This window comes from Asterias rubens, chromosome 10, assembly GCF_902459465.1.
Source record: "Asterias rubens chromosome 10, eAstRub1.3, whole genome shotgun sequence".
Lineage (NCBI taxonomy): Eukaryota > Metazoa > Echinodermata > Asteroidea > Forcipulatida > Asteriidae > Asterias > Asterias rubens.
The window spans coordinates 9,182,972-9,202,432 of NC_047071.1; the positions used below are offsets into that span (position 1 = coordinate 9,182,972).

The 19,461-nt window shown below is 40.6% G+C and overlaps 2 protein-coding genes across 2 annotated transcripts; both read left to right on the plus strand.

Annotated features, from left to right (window-relative positions):
• The first annotated feature begins 1,194 nt into the window (after positions 1 to 1,194).
• Positions 1,195 to 6,938, plus strand: LOC117295635 (keratin, type I cytoskeletal 9-like). Its single transcript, XM_033778342.1, has 2 exons — positions 1,195 to 1,318; positions 5,986 to 6,938. Exons 1-2 carry the CDS (start codon positions 1,195 to 1,197, stop codon positions 6,936 to 6,938), a joined length of 1,077 nt encoding a protein of 358 aa, XP_033634233.1.
• Positions 6,939 to 9,229: 2,291 nt separating this feature from the next.
• On the plus strand, positions 9,230 to 12,517 carry LOC117295294 (glycine-rich protein 23-like). Its single transcript, XM_033777852.1, has 2 exons — positions 9,230 to 9,344; positions 10,309 to 12,517. Exons 1-2 carry the CDS (start codon positions 9,302 to 9,304, stop codon positions 10,935 to 10,937), a joined length of 672 nt encoding a protein of 223 aa, XP_033633743.1. The 5' UTR covers positions 9,230 to 9,301; the 3' UTR covers positions 10,938 to 12,517.
• The last annotated feature ends 6,944 nt before the right edge of the window (positions 12,518 to 19,461 follow it).

Sequence of the window (19,461 nt, forward strand, 5' to 3'; positions counted from 1 at the left end):
ATGTCTTCAATGTTCGTTGAATGTTTTTATGTACACTATTATGATGACAAACCAGAAGTTTACAATTAAATAATATAAAGGAAATAAAATATTTTAATTTCAATCTGTTGGGCTTTTAAACCCTTTAGTTCACACTATTCGTTGTGTGTTAACCTTGTACCCCTACTTGTTGGCTCTCCTGTTGGTAAGGTATTGTGTCAAACGTGAGATCCTCCTTGGCTTCATGGCTTGCATACGTATTTTGGTAATGTTGACCAAAATCATCCGTCCCATCGTCCAAAAGCATATTTTTTTTATGGGAACTTGCATTTCTTTGAAAACCTTGAGTCTTGAAGAAGGTGTTAACGTCCAATTGTTTTACTTGTCTTGCATTAGTAAAGAAAACGAACTCACTGGAATTTTCAGAGGAGCAAGTTTGTGTAAAGTAGGCATGGGTTTATGTGGAATTTACGTCACACAATGACGTACTGGGGTGTGGTTGTTAGGAGTGAACTGATATTTAAGTAGTAGACTTCCAAATCTAACGGAACTGTTCGTAGGTTAGAAAAAGAAAGGAAACAAATCTGGACTTACAATCTTTTTACTGGTTTTCACAGAACAAATTTCCCTGGGCGATACTATGTTCTAAGTCAAAAATTTAAGCCTTGGTACATAACTGAAACATCAAACCAAAACAATTGTATTTTATTGTGGACAATATTGTGCAAGAAACAAAAAAAACACATGACTGCACTTTGTTTCGACATCTCTTTGTTCCGATAAATCATTGGGTACGTTCGTTAATCTTCCATGGGTCATCCCCGGTCTGCCCCGGTGCGTTCGAATAGCTTTTGACGTCATTCCAGGGGCTCACCCGGGTAAGCCCCCCAGTGCCCTGATTGTGCAGTGGGTCACATGGGGGCAGGCCCCACGTGCATGACGTCACTACGAGAGCGGTGAGTCGTTCGTTTGGCTCTTGTCAGGGGCTCACCCGAGTGAGCACCGCGGGGTACACCCAGGGAAGCTAAACAAACGCACCCATTGTGATCTGCACGCTGGGGGGGGGGGGGGGGTTAGGGTCGGGACAAGGGTTAGGAAAAAACATAAGGGGCGTTGAAACATAGTAATGTAGAAACACAGCGGTGTTGGAACACTTGGTGTGTAGCAGAAACAAAACACAGCTTGGGATCAAATTACGACTGCATTTTAGTATTGATGCCGTTGTTCTACTTGAAGTTGGTGCTTCATTACCTGACTGACACAAACAATGCAGACCGAGGGGATAGCACATTGGGGTGCTGCACCCCCTACTCCGCCCCTCCAACGGTCGCAACACCTGGTAGGTAGGGGGTGTAACTGCCACCACAATTCAACACAATCCGGGCCTGCCATCAGTTCCCTCTCCCTTCCCATTCCTATCATCGGGTACACATTGCAGAGGCTCTTAAGATAACGCATGAGGGGATGGGTGAACATCCGATGCAGACAGTGACCAACAGAAGATTGAAATGAGGTCGGAAGGGAAGGGAGTGGGAGGGAAATTAAGACCATGAGTTTATTGTTTATACTACTTGGTTTATGTTTTGAGTACGGTATCCAGGAAGGGGCAAATGGGTTCATCTTTGAATTATACCATCCTTTCACATTATGTTAATAGTGCATAGAATTCTTTAAAAGAACGAGTCAAATTTTCATTTCCTACAAGGTATATTGAGATTAAGAAAAAACAGTGAACCAAGTGGGGACTCATCGGAAAGAAACAAAAACCTTTCTATGCATTTTTTTTTTTTTTTTTTTTTTTCGGGGGGGGGGGGGATTCAAACACCACCTACTCAATCCCAGCCCCACCACATCCTTTCCCCGAAACAGACACTCAAGTTTCTAACATTAATCCTTTTTTACATTTCATGAAACGGATTTTACGTCATTATCGTCTAGGTCCCATATCGGCAGAGGGGTGTTGCTTTTGGCACAGGGGTGACAAACTAGAGCTTGTGCACGGTATACATTAGCTTGCTTAAAGGGAAGGTGCTTGTTTGGTAATTGTCAAAAACCAGTCTTCTCATTTGGGGCATCCCATCATATTAACCATAAAATAACAAGCCTGTGTAAATTTTTGCTTAATTGGTCGTCGAAGTTGCGAGAAAATGATGACAAGAAAAAAAAAACCTTGTTGGACGAATTTGTGTGCTTTCAGATGAGAATAAACGACTTCTAGCTAGGAGTCTTTTAATATTTTAGTGAGAAATTACTTCTTTCTTAAAAACTACGTTACTTCAGAGCGAGTCATTTCCCACAATGTTTTATACTATCAACAGCTCTCCAATGCTCGTTACCAAGTAGTTTGTTAAGTTAATATTTGCTTTTAGTAATTACCAAACGTGTACCTTCCCTTTAAAGATAAATCAACATAGAATATCTAGTCACACAACTATACTTTTGAAATTGGAATCAAAAACAAGAAAAAGATTCCATGTTCTTTACAATTAAAATGTTACCAGTTGACATGGGCGCATGGGAAGGCCGGGCTCGTGATGTTGGTTGGCGTTCGTTCGAGTCAAACATTTCAACGCTTCGTTTAGCTTGATATAAATAACTTACTTAGCATATAAATATACGCATATGTATTTCAAAAGGGGGAGGTTACGCATATGCATTTTAAAAGGAGTAGGTTGACATGTGAAACCAACAAAATAACTTATTTATAATTTGACATTAAAAGTAAATGAAGGGAAATAACTTGAAAAGCTTAAAATAGCACTGGGTTTGACTGCACAAATCAGAAGCTATACGTGTTACCTTCGATAAACACTTCCTAGTAATTTATGGATCTAAATATTTATGGAACCTAACTTAGAACGGAGTCATTTATAACAAATAAAGAATGGTTCATGAGTTTGCAAGATGATGAATTGTATAGGCCTACAAAGCAAGGCCAACTTTGGGTGTTCTCAGCGAAGTCAGATGTGACTAAATACTTCCGCTAAGGTTAGGTCATGAGCGTGACCTCGGAAAGTGCTGACGGCTGTTGCATGAGTGCACCTAATGAAACAGTGACATCATTTTTCCAAAACTGGATGATAGTAACTGCGGTTTTACCATAACCGGATACTGTCAGATGTTTTTGTTTACAGTCGATCGGACATGCTTCGTCTTTCGTGAATCTATGATTTAATCCTAAAACAATACATTAAAAGACATTCGCTCGGTAAAATTTGGACTGTTCCATTTCACTCGGCTTCGCCTCGTGAAATGGAACAGTACAAATTTTACCTTGTGATAATATTCCTCCCATTCCACTCTGAGCCACTCAATATTTGTATACTGTCGGATCAGGCCCTGTAAACGAATCTTAAAAATGGATTGACTGACACTGTATTTCCAAATATTGTGACAATAACGTGTACAATATAAAACACTAATGCATAGTTTAGAGAAACATATGAATACAACAAACTTGAACGTGGGTGTGTCCATAGAAGCACAGCCTGCCCCAATATTATGTTAATCGTAGCTTAGGTACCTCGAAGTACGTATAATGTACTGACTTTGCTAAACTTTCTCAATTGCAACCCGCATGTGACGTCATGGAAGTCAAAGGTCAACAACACGACAGTCTCAAACTCAGCAGAGGGCGCTGTGACAGGGTATTGTAAGACAAAAATGAGAACTTCGACGAATGTGCTCACATCGGCTACGGCTAGCTTTGGGCGTCGGCTGAAGTGACAACGTTGACAAATGGGACATTTCAGCGATCCAGCTAAAGCCAAAGCCGCGTCTACTGATTTGGAAAAGGCCACAGTGTGTCCATTTATGCCTATACCTAGCTATGGGGAGCAGTAAATGCGTTAAAATCTTCGGTAAAGTACAATAATGGCTTATAACTATGAATATGAAAACAGAAAATACTTATAATTAAATCTCACGATTATTTTTACGCTTATTTCCCCGTATTGTGCAGTTTTAAGTGGCTCAACGCACTGCGTTTAAAACACAGTCGCACAGTTAGTAACACATCTTAGACGAAACATCTGATTTACAACATGTACACAACTTAACATCAAGAAACGCTTCACCCTATACAACTTGCTAACCCCAACTAGGCACCCCACCTTTATACAGCTTCAAAGCAATGACTGAGCAATGTTTACCTTCACATAAGGAGGAAATCGCATCAATTTAATACTGACAATTTATTTCTTGGTAACTTTAAATGTGCGCCCTTTAAAAATTGGTACAGATTTCCGTCGAACGATTAATTGTGCCACGTGGTTCTTTGAAATGTGAAATATGTAACAGGCTTTAAACAAAGCCTGTTACATAAGTGTCTCCAATTATATTCGCCCGTAAGGATACTCGAATCTCAATTTAAAATAACCTTCTTGGTAAGCTTTTATTACCATTATTTTCAAACTGTGAAAGTTTGTTGTAAGTTTGTGGACATTGTGATTAGAGTTACAATGAGTAAATACACATCTGTTAAAGTGTTCGTCTATTCAAAAACAGTTGAGTCCATTTCCACTACACTCCAGTTTCGCTTTCTAAATAATCAGATTTTGCATAATTGGTGTCCATTCTTACTAATGTTGTAAGATGTTTTTATGTGTGGTTATCAATAATATGCAGCGTCATACTTCAAAGGAGTTAGAGGCTTTCTGGAAAGCCCCGGAACTGGTTAACCGCGAAGCCGATTGAAGGAGCCACTTGGACTGGAAAAAAACACCTCATTTTTGTATGCAGATTATTATCGATATTATCAACATTTTGGTACAAGTAATATTGATATTATACACGATCATTTATGCACAGTTTTTACGAGTATTTAAACAACTAGGCTTACATAAAACTGATGCTTTCCTGTAAACAATTTCTGAAACAATGGCCGGGAATTTCTGACCATATCCTAACAAGATAACTGAACTTATCCGTCTTAAGGTGCCACACCTAAGTCCAACTCCAAAAAAACTCAACATCCCAAATGGTCATTATCACTTTGACGTTTGGAAATTGAAGAATTCGGAATTATGGGTCCAGTAACGACTAGGTTTTGGCTCTGCTTTGGTAAGTACTGTCTGTAGTTTAAAATTCAGTTTGTATCAATGACTATCCATGATTGCATAAATGTCTTACTTGAGTCAGAGGCAGTGAACACTATTGGTAATTATTCAAAATAACTATATCATAAGACCTTTCTTAACTACGAGTAGTGGGGAGAGGTTGATAGTATAAAACAATGTGAGAAACGGCTCCCTCTGAATTGCCATAGTTTTCGAGAAAGAAGCAATTTCCACGAGTTTGATTTCGGGACCTCAGATTTAGAGCTTGAGTTCTCGAAACCAACCATCTAAACGAACACAACTTCGTGTGACAGGGTGTTTTTTCTGTCATTATTATCTCGCAAATTCGATGAGTGATTGAGCTCAAATTTTCACAGGTTTGTTATATTATGTTATGCATTATGTTGAGATACACCAACAGTGAAGACTAGTCTTTGGTAATTACCAATGGTGTCCAGTGCCTTTAAAAAGAAGGTGTACGTTTGGAAAACATTAATTTGTTACCAGCATACATCAGCTTACGATAGTGCGTAAGGCATATTTATAAACATTTCGTTTCGATATAATGTAGTCATGTTGAAAGATATCAGTTCTTCTGCACTCAAAATAATTTGAATCTGAGAAGCGTTACCGCGTAACGCCTCTCAAATTGCGTGTAAAGATCAACGATGTTCTTCCTCATAATCGCTCCGAACTCGCGGCGATTATATCGAAAACGCGACTTTACATGAAATGTTACATGTTAGATTTAGTGTCACACACATAACATACTTAATAACCTGTAGTTTCGACTAACGATTTGGTTGCATTTATACCATATGTAATGTTGATGGTAACAAGTTCGCAACATCTACACTTATAAAATATCAAACAATCAAACGGCTCTAAAAACAAAATGCTGTTTTTTTTTTTAATAACTAAATTTCATATTTTTTCTCCCATATTATAGTTTATTTCCTAATCGTGTGCACAGTTGGGCCAGCCAATGCTCGGCTTTCGGATGCCGAACACACAGGCAAACTTAAACATCATGGAGCAGCGATCAACAGTACTCGCTCCAGCTTGAATCTACGGAGTCTCCGAGAGGACTTGGTGGAGAGATACGAGAACAGAGTCCACCGTGTCCGGAGAGATTCCTCGGAGGAGGTCGAGGAAGCCGAAGGGGAGAGCGTCGCCGAGAGTGAGAGCGAGGCTGGTACCGGAGGGGGCGGAGGAGGGGGGAGCCAGGGTGGTGGAGGCCTGGGTGGAGGAGGAGGCCAGGCTGGCGGACTTGGTGGAAGTCAGGGTGGAGGTCAGGGCTGGAGTCAAGGCGGAAGCCAGGGCGCGAGCCAGGGTGGAAGCCAGGGCGGGAGCCAGGGTGGAAGCCAGGGCGGGGGCCAGGGTGGAAGCCAGGGCGGGAGCCAGGGTGGAAGCCAGGGCGGGAGCCAGGGTGGAAGCCAGGGCGGGAGCCAGGGTGGAAGCCAGGGCGGGAGCCAGGGTGGAAGCCAGGGCGGGGGCCAGGGTGGAAGCCAGGGCGGGAGCCAGGGTGGAAGCCAGGGCGGGAGCCAGGGTGGAAGCCAGGGCGGGAGCCAGGGTGGAAGCCAGGGCGGGGGCCAGGGTGGAAGCCAGGGCGGGAGCCAGGGTGGAAGCCAGGGCGGGAGCCAGGGCGGGAGCCAGGGCGGGAGCCAGGGTGGAAGCCAGGGCGGGAGCCAGGGTGGAAGCCAGGGCGGGGGCCAGGGTGGAAGCCAGGGCACTGGATCGCGAAGCTACATACCTCTAAATCCTTACTTTAAAGTGCCACCAAGGAACAGGAGGAAGAACAACGCTTTAAACTCTGCTGCGTCTTCCATCAGGCTTGGTTGGGTCTGGAAAATGCTCCTAGTGCAAATGTTCGCTGTCATTACTTGCTATACCTTGATATGATGATGTGTAAGACTTGACAAATTGAATGAAATGATCTGAGACGACCGTCAACAACTATTGGAACACTAAGACATTTTAGTTCCTTAAAGAACGTAAATAAAGTTGAACAGTTGATTATGATTTACTAAAAGGTGTAGTTGCTACACGTTTTTGACTAAATGACAGCATCACCTGCAGCTATACATTGTTATGATGATTTGCATGATTTGACCAAATTTAATTTGATGATCTCAGACTATCGAAAAAATAAAACCTATATAATTTGAATCACAAAACTAAATAGTGTGTTAAACAAAAATGCAAAAAGCGGTATTTACATCCCGTTATTGGCTGTTGCTGAGACTTATTAAAGTCAATGCTGGTAATATTGGTGATCAGGAGTAACAATTGTTATTGTATATCCTCATGAGTGCTTCTTTAAAGACATGGTGAAGTGCAAACAAAATGTTCTTCGTTTTTGTCACGGTGAGGTCGGCGGTTGATGAAAATATGAAACTTTGGAACGCAGACTTACCAGGTAAATGTCCACTGTTAACGTAGTTCTGAGCACGCGCACATTACCGAGAACAGTGGATTTTACTTGGTAAGTCTGCTGCCACCAAGCGTCAAAAAAAGTTCCCTGTTCCAACGAATAGCAGAAGTTACTTGTGAAAAGTAACCAATCATTGAAAATTGTGCCTAACTTGTTGTAACCTTTACAGAGACAATTTGAGATACGATTTTACTATACAACACCTTGCGTAGGCTAACAACACAAGTATTAAACTTTGAAACAATAAACCATGAAGGAAAAAAGTGTCACTGTAGTCTGATATTAAAATGTTAATGAAGATCTCTACTATTTGTATGTTCTGTGATTTCAAACGATGACACTTTCTCCCCATCTCTCAACCAGCGGTTACTATCTTTCTGCGAAGTATACCGATGTGATTATTTTAGTAAAGTAGAAACCAAGGAAACATGTGGCAATCAACTTCATTTTGTTTTATTTTTAAATAAAACAAAATGAATTTCCCAACACAAGGTCAAAGCCATTCAGGTCAAAATGCCACTAATTAGTGAAAAGGGACAAAATAAGGTAAAGATTGTTCCACCGGTATTTGTTCACATTCCTTTATCGAATTATGGCAGATTTGGTGTTGGTTTAAAACAAACTCATGTTTTTGTTTAATGAGTTTCTTTTCATCGCAGTGCGCTGGGGGGGGGGGGGGTTATACAAGGACTAATCTCTATGATTCTTCAAGAGTCCGGAAAACGTTGCATGTTCGACTTTAAGACTATAGACTATTCAACATTTTGATTAATAATACCGTGTTGCTATTAAGTGCATTTTGCAATAACCGTATAATATATTGGCTAAACGTTAAAGCCCTGCCGTCGATTTCACAAAACGCTTCCTAACTTAAGACTAATCTTAGGACTTTAGGGCGAGTCCAAATCCTGCACTGTAGCATTCAGACCTTAAGATTAATCCTAAGTTAGGAAGAGTTACTCGTCCTAACTCGAGATAAGACGAGTCCTAACTCTTTGTGAAATCGACCCCAGGTCACTGTGCTTGTAATAATCCCTCAGCTCCCTTCAGACAGTATACAGCCCTGGCTTGCCGTGGTGCTCATAATGCTTTCTCATACTCGGTATAAACCTCTACCCTCGCAGGTAACCATTTGTTGCCCAATGACACAAAGTTTCATGACCGGGATTCGAGCGCACACTCCGGTGACTTAACCACAAGAACTTTAAATGCGATTCCCTCAACCACTCAGCCAAAATACATTTGAAGATGGTATAAGAAACTATTTTTACCGAATTGTGAGTAGTTTCCACCATTCGTTGAGAATCACCTGAGCACCGATACCGTTGTGGCTCTAATTTGAGACGGGAAAACGTGAGAGGTGTAAAGGGGTAAACAAAACAAAGTGGAGTAATTACTTTAAATACTATATAGGCCTAGTTAATCTGCCATTGTGTTCACGGATAAGATTGGTTAGACTTAATTAAGAGCGGTTCGCCGGATGACGTCATACGGGGGTCAACTGATCGGATCATGGATGGCAATAGTCACCACGATATTTTTAGAATTCCCATTCCAGATTTAGAGATCACTAGTTCTATCGTTCGTGGTTTTCTGACTAGCGGCGGAATAATCCAATTATCCAGACCCTACACAGTTCAGCCATGGTGTGACAAGGTACCATCGGGCCACAGGGGCTTAACAAAAAGTAATCCCCTAATATGGGCATGCTCGTCAAAAGTCGGCGATAAGCGCGGCAATCGGTTTCATTCTACCATCGGGAGCCGAACTACCAACTTCTCAATATCATTTCTACGCGCACAAGGCACAAGGAATCTCCCGGCAGTAAAACATGACATACTTATTATTGATACTGGCATTGTGCCCATTAGCAGGTAAGATATATCAGTTTATCTATCATATGGCATTCTTATAAATTAAGATAATGACTGGTTTCTTTAATTTGTTTATTCAAAGTGGCAATACATTGGGGACACATCCTACTGCGATTTGATCGGAATTATTATTGTTTGCATGTTTTTTTTAAGAACATGATTAATCAGAAAATATATTTAACACAAATACTGAAAGCCTACTTTGTGAACAGATTGTTCTAAATGATTTAGCGGACTTGACCACTGATCCATGATGTGGAAAGACGGCTAAATTGGAAAATTAGATGTGATAGTCGAAACTTAAGACGAATTTATCGTCTTAACTTGAAACACAAAATATGCATGTTTTTTAACCGTTTTTTTAATAATAGTTTGTTTTTGCTTCAGAAGAATGATAATTACTAGTTTTAATTAACTAGAACACACTGTCAATAACATACAAAAGCAACAAAACTGTCATAAATTGAAAGATGTCTACAGCCAGATTGCTTTCATCAATAGACACATGTATTTGGATGCATCAAAAAACAAAATTGTGAGGCCTACTAACTTAAAGAGATTACACATTTTATTTATAAGTAATTTTTCAGAAGACAACAAAACTTTTACCCTTCCTGCCAGATGCTTTCTTTAGAACAGCTTTTGGGGAAGAAAATTGCTCTTTTCAAACTGACTTTTCAATAGAGAATCGTCGTAATATTCTGCCAATGCTCCTGTTTTATTTAGATTGAAAAGTGACTAAATTTCCTGGAAAAAAAAGAACAACTAAAATAAATAACCTCAATCAGGTAGCCTTATCTCTGACCTTTACGGAGTTCTCATTATCATAACAATATCCAAAGTTATTGGTGACATAATTATGGATGTAATTGGCTTTGCATATTGTCCTTTTTGTTGTATAATCATAGTTTTAAAGATGATGACTTAAAGTTACTAATCCAAAAATTAATGTGTGATCTTTCAGCGATTTGCCAGTACGTACCCGTGAACATACCAAATGTAGACTACCCACAGCCTCCGTCAACGACACAACCCCCCATGCCACCCTTCGGTGGTGGTGGTGCTGGACACGGCGTCGGTGGACCGGGGGCAGCCGGTGGACCGGGGGCAGCCGGTGGCCCAAGTGCCCCAGGTGGCCCAGGCGGACCAGGTGGAAACCCAGGAGGAGTGGGCGGAGTGGGCGGAGTGGGTGGAGTGGGTGGAGTAGGTGGAGTAGGTGGAGTCGGTGGAGTAGGTGGAGTCGGTGGTACGGGGGGAGCCTCATTTCCGGGCGGTAACAGTGGAAGCGTCGGCGGTGGAACCGGTGTAGCCGGTGGGGCCGGACAAGCGGCAGGAGGCGCAACCGACGGCAACGACGATGACTCGGACGATATGGACGGCTCGGGATCAGGCGACGGGAGCATGAACGCCCAGTATTCTTCATATGACTACGGGGCTGGAGGCGGGGTCGGTCTGTTGAACAGCCCGGGAAAAACAGCGTCAGTCACCCTTGCCTGTATCGTCGTCGGAGGCCTTCTAGTCGCAGGCGGGATGTACATATTTTACAAAAGGCAACAGAGAAACACGGCCGGTACAACACGTCTTAATGTTTAAGAACCAACCGTGGACAGACATTTTTACTTTTAATCAGATTTTTACTCCTTAGAGTAGCAGCGTTTTTTTTTTTTATCTATATTCGGTTGTAGAGTACATTTATAAGTTAAATTGAGTTGAAGTAGTATACATTGCTTGTATTATAGCAATGTTTATAAATCATTTGAAAATCTTCCACCTCACTGGCTTCAAAATTCATCTCGATAGAGATGTATAGACTGGTCTCTTTTTTTGTGGACCAAAAATGATCTGCAAGCACAGATTCACCCATCGTTTGGAATATCTTAACTCAGTTCGGATCTCAGCCGTGACACCACATGGGACGATCGAATGTGTGATCATTCCCATGCCACTTCAAGTGGGGGTTTGGAGCCACACTCAGAAAGTTGAAATAATTATTTTGCTTTGAGCTAAACCTTTTTTTTTTAATAATTTATCTATTCACATCAGGGACACAATACCATTCTACATACTTAAGACACTCTCTGAAAGCACACTTTCTTCGACATCGGTTTAATTGTTGCCAGTGTCTCAGTGCCTTTAAGCAAACCTCTTGTTCGGGCGATTTATGAAGTTAGCAAGACCGATTGATAATAATAGTCTTCTAGCTTTGCTTGGTCAGTGAATCCTTTCTTAAGATATTACATAAAACATACTCGTAAAGAGACTAACGCGAGTGCTTGCAGGCGAGCCGTCCAATTGTAGTCTCTCTTCGAGCGTGCATGTTTTTTTTCTCCAAAATACGTCACTTACCATGCATCGCTTTCAAGACTGATATCAAATTGGAAAGGAATTGTGTAACTGGCGGTAATGATCGTTGCAATGTTAATTTTACAACCCTGGTTTCGAACTTCGTTTGTCACAGAGTTAATAACATTATTTTCGTCAGTGCGGAAACAATCAAGAACTGAAAGTGCCTGACTAACGAACCCTATTATTATCTTGTATTACTTTGTATAATTACAATATCGGCTGATGACGTGTAAAAAGGTCTTCGGTGAGGAACTTGAATAAATGAATTGACTAAGCTGAATACTTTCCAACGAGCGAGGGCGCCGCTCTCTCACATCACTTGCCGCTAAAACTTTTTTGCAAATACCAATATTGCGCAAGCACTAGCTTTGAAATGAGTTGTATGCTGGTATAGCTAGGGATGCAATTACGATCGATAGTTAGACCACCATGCATTTCACTCATATCGAGTATTTGCGATACGGAGTGCGTTTTGGCGACCCCAATCAGAAGCATTGGTCATCGGTTTAGCGCGGTGACGATGTTGTTCAGACCAACCCGTAACCGACTTATAGACTCGGTTGGGCTCTAATTGGTGTCGCCAAAATGCACTCAATGTCTATTCTTTTCTCTTTTAGCCAAAAGTCATGTGTGTTTCTTTTCATTGTGCAATATTTTTGATTTTGAACTGTTAACCAATATGGAAATCAAATAATCCGGAAACCAGGGAATATGTATTAAAAGAAAGTAAATATTTGTTTTCACAAATTTTGAATTATTAAATTACCACCTTGTTAAATATTATTGTATTAAAAATTCAAAGTCTTTGAAGATGTCTATGTCATTTATATCGTGTGTCTGCTTACTTTGTATTGTGTGTTGTAAGTGAGGTTTTTCCTTCCGCATCTAAAACCGAACCTGTCATCATCCTCTCTGAACACTGTATCTGCAGACCAACGAGTCACAGTGCTGTTAACTTTTGAGGGTCCTCTGTTTCATTTTACAAGACATTAGTAATTTAATACCAATAATACAATTTCGAATCTTTAGTTCCAGTTTCATGACTACAAACGGAAAAAAAACGTTTACCATACAAGGTGTATTTTGTGCAGTACAGTCAATGACAGTGTAGCTCGTGATCACCAGGTCCCGGAAAGGGTTTGCGCGACCCATAATGACTTGGTTATCCTACCAACTTGGTATCTAAGTTGCACTTTCTCGAAAGAGGGCGCCCTGCTAGCTTATATTGGTGTCTCTGTAAGGACAAGCATTGATGCTAATCAGAATCATCCCAGGGTTATCCTAAAGCCAGCATGTTTTATTTGATTGATCGCTGAACTTCATCAATCAAAATGACCAAAAACAAGAAGGGGAGGGAGGGAAACAGATTGGCGTCAGAAACAGTTAGACATGCGCAAAACCAGCTCAAAGGGAAGGCAGATTGCGCATCTTTTGGGGATGATGGTTGTGGGAGTGGCGTGTCACCCCAATTTGTGACTCAACCACGTATCGTTCGAAGTCATTTTCATACCCTCGATTAACCAGTTAAAGGTAATACTGTGTCTTGCAAACACGCGTGCGTGTACTGTTCAAACCGTGACCTTTGACCTGCTAACCTTCCTTCCTTGACCCGAAGACTGGCGGGTCCCCCTGCCTGAGCTCAATCATGCCCCTGTTTCTTCAAGGATGTGGGACTAATGCATCCTCTTAATTGAAAGGAAACCGGTTCAATTAATGACTAAGAGCATGCTTATGAATCGGCAAACGGTACCAGGACGGGATGGGACGGCCGGGGTGGGCGGGGTCATGGTACAAGGAGGGCGGTTGATGAGGCATGGTGAGTGTTCACTTAAGGTTAATCTTTTGTACAGGTCAAATTCAAATCAATAAGGTATAGTGAAAAGCGCAATCAGTTTCTATAACTGGCAACTATCGATTAAAGATCCAAAACATACAATTGATATCTGACGAGCATGCGCAGAATGAAATCACAATAAGTTAGGGCTATTTTTAGATACCGTTGCTTAAGGTTATTTATAGTACTTGGTGGATTTCATACAAAGAGCGCATGTGCCGTTATTTGTAATACGGTGTCCTGATTGGCTGATCTCTTAAATGACACAGTTGGTAATCTGTGACCCGGTGGATGTATAAAATGGCACCTCTGAAAGCAGTGCAGTCATTTGTTGTCGTCGTCAATTTGTTTTTGACACCAAGAACCTCTCAGCTCATACAGAGACAACATTTTCAAACTGACCGGTTTCGGTAGGCAATCAAACAGAAATGATGACTTCTCTACTGCCTTAGAAATCAAAATCACTGATAACCATACCGACGTAGTAATGTTGAAACTTGCACTGTGAACCCCGATAGTTCTTTTTTAGACTGATCAACTAAACAACCAAAAACATATGCAAGTACTGATTGGCAAACGAGCATCTAGCCGTTTAGCTCTCATGCGGATGCGGCATAAAGCTTCTTTGCTTGAGAAGACAGGACAACCAGCAAAGAATACTGACATTCTGCAGCGAATTCACTGCAAACCAAAGTTCGAATAAAAAACAAATTTAGGCAAAGTTTTGCAGGTCGGAGTCGTATGGTCATCCCTATGTTTCATGTGATCCAATAGAATCAAATGGCCTGTGAAACTGATGAACCGTTTATATTGTTATTAAAACATTAATCGCACCAGCATAGAAAGTAAAAAGAGGGAAACACTCATACAAGATACTTTCAATCATGATTAGATGTCACCCCATAACACCCTGTCTACGTTCTGTGTAGGCCCTGATATAATGTCAAAACACTTTGTGGGATTTCGAAGTGAACTTAAATAAACCTCCCTAAAAAGGGCTACACGAACACGCTGTCACATTTGAAATAGGAGCCCCCAAAACAGAGATGAATGATCACATGATTGTTGAAAAATAGCGGTGAAGAGCGCCCTCTAAAAAATGTATCAAAATGGGCGGATCTTCGCGTGACAGTGCTCCAAGGGGGCGGGGTAATGTACATTAGATGAGTAGCCAAATGAGGGGGGGGGCGGCAATTGATATCAAATAACATAAACAATTATGTTTTCTGTCACAAAGCTTTAAACTCTTTCTTTAATTATTGGTTTTGTCTGGTGGTTGTTTCCAGTGTCAGCGTTTAGAAACAACGTGTCAGAATGATGATGCCAAGATAATCAGTTATTATGCAGATTAATCTAGGGTCAAGGTTCAATATTCTCTGACCTCAACATTGGTAAGAAAGACGGCGCCAATTTGTAGCCTAATAGAAATATAAACAATTCACCATTCGGTCATTTTCAATCAAGCGAATTGTTTCAGTTTCAAAAAAGGATGTTTTGCGATGAACTTGAACAGTTAAATGAAATAAACTCTTTATTTTCAGTTTGTTTTACTGAGAAATGTATGAAATTAAAAAAAAAAAAAAAAAAAAAAAAAAAACACGACAGCACAGCTGTTTTGAGGATATTCTCCCTGGCGAATTACTTGCTTAACCTATTCTCCCATCTAAAAGGTATCTTTAGCAAGCATCTGTTTTTTTTTTTTTTTTTTTTTTTTTTTTTCTACAAATAGTTCCCTTACTCGTAAATGTACCTCCATAACTGACCCGGTTCCTCCTATCGGGGTGTTAGAGCTTAAAACCAGGCTGTCCGCGTGTTTGATCTCACCTTGATGTGTGTTAGCACTGTAATACCCAGTACTTTCCCGAGTCATGTGAAAACATATCACAGGCATGTTACTCGGATGGGATTCGAACCCACGACCCTTTCAATTCTAGAGCAGTGTCTTGCCATCTAGACTACCGAGATTGCCCGGTAGCTAGAGGCAGTTCAAATCCAAACTTAGGATTGATCACAGAGCCACCCAAAAGCATTATTCCAAGCACGACATCATTTTCGAACCTGTTGTCTGATGCCATTGTCCTCCATCCGTCAATCTAGAATGTTTTACAGGAATATCAATTCCTACCTTCAGCTCCCATGGGCTAGTAAGTTTAGATTACACAAGTTAATAAACAATCCAAAGCTAGTTACAAGGAAATGCCTCTCAAGTTTATGTTCATCTTACACTTATACATTGGACAGTGGACACTGTTGGTAATTGTCGAAGACCAGTCTTCTAACTTGGTGTATACCTAGCCTTGCTCAAGGCAGTCGAATTATTTTCCTCCGAAAAAAAAAGACCGCCGCTGTATAAAAACCCACCCGTATTCACTGTCCGTAAACCCGTACACTATCCGCATGCGGAGGCCGTGAGGCCGCATGCGGTTAGTGGTACGAGTGCGGATGGCTTATGTGCACAGTAGTCGTACGATGTGACAGTGTGTATACGGGTGGGTCATGATGTGTGATTGCACGCACTACACAGGGTATACGGGTGGGTTTACAGCGGCGTCTTTTCGGAGCGAATAATGCGACTGCCTTGAGCAAGGCTAATCGATACCTCGAGGTCTCGTAAGGTTTTATGCTATTAATTATTTTGAGTAATGACCAATAATGTCCACTGCATTTAAGTATTTACGTATTGTACACCCTCACTCAAACAAAACAACGCTTGACGTTTAAAGGTAGTGGACACTAGTGGTAATTATTAGCATAAAACCTCACTTGGTAACGAGAAATGGGGAGAGGTTGATAGTATAAAACATTGTGAGAAAGGGCTCCCTCTGAAGTGACGTAGTTTTCGAGAAAGAAGTAATTTTCCACGAATTTGATTTCGAGACCTCAGATTTAGAAATCAAGCATCTGAAATCACACAACTTAATGTGACAAGGGTGTTTTTTATTTCATAGTTATCTCGCAACTCCGAAGACCAATCGAGCTCAAATTTTCACAGGTTTGTTATTTTATGCATATGTTGAGATACACAAAGTGAGAAGACTGGTCTTTGACAATTACCAATAGTGTCCACTGTCTTTAAGTTCGACTTGGTAGAACTACTTTTTATAAAGTTTGGCTGTACTCCGACTCATTTGGGATGAGAGGGGCAACTACCCAACATGATGATATGGCATCTTATTCTTTTCTGCACAAGCGACAACTATAGAGACTACGTTCACAAGGAGACGGTCGACTTTTACACACAGTCCTAGAATGTTTTGTTTTGCTGTTGATTTTAAAGGTAGTTTTTCAAAAAGTTGTCAAGACTAGGACTCCATAAACAACTATTGGCCGGCTGCCATAAGCAACCAGCCAATAAAGCTGTTCCTGAAAAATTAAAACGAATCCTACATAAGTGCAGTGATTTGTCCTAGTCGTACCAGCCTAATGTGAAGCATTTTCAAGCCAAGGGTTTAAAAAAAATGCCAGCCAAACAAAAAGTACATGAGTGTATAATCCAACCAAGTCGTTTGCCTAATGTTACCATTCTTAAATTTTGTTGAATAGTATTATAGAAAATGATGTGTTTCTTGCCTGACAGGAAAGTATCTGGAATGTACAATGCTACATTTTTAGTAATATAAGCCTAAACCACTGTCTTTATAATCTGAAGCTAAACAGACAGAGTACTTCTAGGTGTGGCTTTGGTCAGTTGGTTGAACGTAACAGTTCTGACATAGGGTTATCGAGGTTAGAGGCAAGGAGATAGCAAACTAATCCCCCGGACGTGTGGTGTTGCATTTTCACCCCTGTCTTCTTAGCCTTCAATATGACCTTAAGTCGATGAGTTATTATGTTGTGACTGAGATAGTGACTCTTGTCATTGAGTCAATTACTAGTCGTCATGTCTGTTGGTCTTGACCCCTAAAACAAGGTCATTCTTAGTCCGCATCTGTCATCGTGGAAACGGTCATCGTGAATCATAGAAATCTGTTTAATTCGTCATAGTCGTTGTGGTCACTAATCTTGATTGGTCTTCAAAAGCTAGGTCATGATTGAATGACAAGAACTGAAGTGTCGACTGAAGATATCACTGACATCTAAAAATCACTGTACACCTTTGGTAATTGTCAACGAACTGTATTCTCACTTGGTGTATCCCATCATATGCCTTAAAACAACGAACCTGTGTACAACAAAATTTTGCTCAAAGTCATCGAATTTAAAAAAAAAAAAAAAAAAAAAAAGATGGAAGGAAAACCACCCTTTTTGGACAACTGTTTTTGCTTTCAGTTGCATATAATATAGGCCCAATGCAACAGCTGTGAAGTATTTCTTGAGTTGGACGGAAATTACATCTTTCTTAAATACTACCTAAAGAGGGATACGTTTCTCTTAATGTTGTATAACATCAAAAGCTTATCATTGCCTGTTACCAATTATTAAGTTAGTTAACAGTTAAAAACTAATAATAGTGTACAGCACTTTTAAAATTATTTGTGTCGCAACACGTGTAGTAATGGTCATAACTATTGTGCATAGTATAATGATGATTACAAAATCTATAATAAAAAAATTATGTAAACCACATACATTTGTTAAGGGAAAGTTTCACCAGAATCAAAACAATTTTTATTTTCTCGGACAATGTTTGGCAAAAAGCGTAATATTAGCACATCTAAGCATTAGTATCACTGATTCTCATCAGCTTGAAAACACTGGACTTTATTGGTAAATTGTCAAAGACCATGTTTTTCTCACTGGGTGTATCTCAACATAATGCCCAAAATAACAAACCTGTGAAAGAGAGCTTAATATTTATCGTTGAAGTTGCGAGGAAAATAATGAAAGAAAAAACACCCTTGTCATACGAAGTTCACAAGGTCTCGAAATCAAATTCTTGGAAATTACATCTTTCTTTAAAACTATGATAGAGCCGTTTCACAGTGTTTTATACTATCAACAGCTCACCATTACTCGTTACAAAGTAAGCTTTTCTGCTAACAATTATTTTGAGTAATTACCAATAGTGTCAACTGCCGTTAAACCGTCACTTCTTTTTACTTTGAGGCATGCGAGGTTATGGACCCCTTGATTTAATGAAACTGCCAGAATGTGGCCATCAAATAATTTCACAAGAGGGCGGTTTACAAGTTAAACAAAGGCACATGGTCAATTGACCCCTTGCACTGACGTTTGCTTTTTTCGGGAGTCAAAGTGTTGAGATTGTACTAGTCTCAGTATGCACGTTTTAGATTTGAAATATATATAAAAAAAATCGTCAAACTTTAGAGTATATGTTTTTTGACAATTTAATAATTTTTGTTTGTAACGATTTATATGTTAAAAAATAGATAAAGCTGCTTGGGGTGACTCCGCCTACTCCCTTTAAGACGTCAATCGAGGCAGACTTTGCCTCGATCGAACGTCGAACACACGTACGTGCAAGTACATGCAATTCCTAGTCGTGAGTTTGAACGTTTCGAAAAAAAAAAGTTTATTTCTTGCATTTTTCCGGCAATGTCGACCAGGGGTGTTGCTGCTGGAGGCAGCAAAACAACTAAAATTGGGTCAGTTTGCAAAGTGGTCCGGTCCGACGTCTTTTCCAGCGCTGTAAAGCAAACACTTCGAGGCGCCGTACTTCGAGAATCCGGAATACACCACACATTTTGACATGAAGAGAAAAGTTCTTTTCTAAAACTTGACGCCATCCCAACAATTTGTCAAGCGAGTGGGAAGTCGAAGAAGATACCTGAAAGACGTGAGGAACCCCAATGAGCATTTGCCTAACGTGAAAAAAATCGGGTATTGTTTCAACTTTGAGGGCATGTTTTTAGCTTGCGCCAAGCGTCACCATAATTGCGATGGCACTCCAGCGATTCACCGTGCTGGGTAATCCGAGTTGATCGTCCATACAACAGCCGGACATACAGTGCGTGCAGTCTTCTCAATGACCGTAGT

What these genes read in the sequence shown, in the direction of transcription:
- LOC117295294 (XM_033777852.1), top strand. Translation starts at nt 9,302, where the DNA reads ATGACATACTTATTATTGATACTGGCATTGTGCCCATTAGCAG. An exon ending in GGCATTGTGCCCATTAGCAG is followed by an intron (nt 9,345 to 10,308) that starts GTAAGATATATC and finishes GTGATCTTTCAG; the next exon opens with CGATTTGCCAGTACGTACCC.
- LOC117295635 (XM_033778342.1), top strand. Translation starts at nt 1,195, where the DNA reads ATGCCGTTGTTCTACTTGAAGTTGGTGCTTCATTACCTGACTGACACA. An exon ending in TCCAACGGTCGCAACACCTG is followed by an intron (nt 1,319 to 5,985) that starts GTAGGTAGGGGG and finishes CCCATATTATAG; the next exon opens with TTTATTTCCTAATCGTGTGC.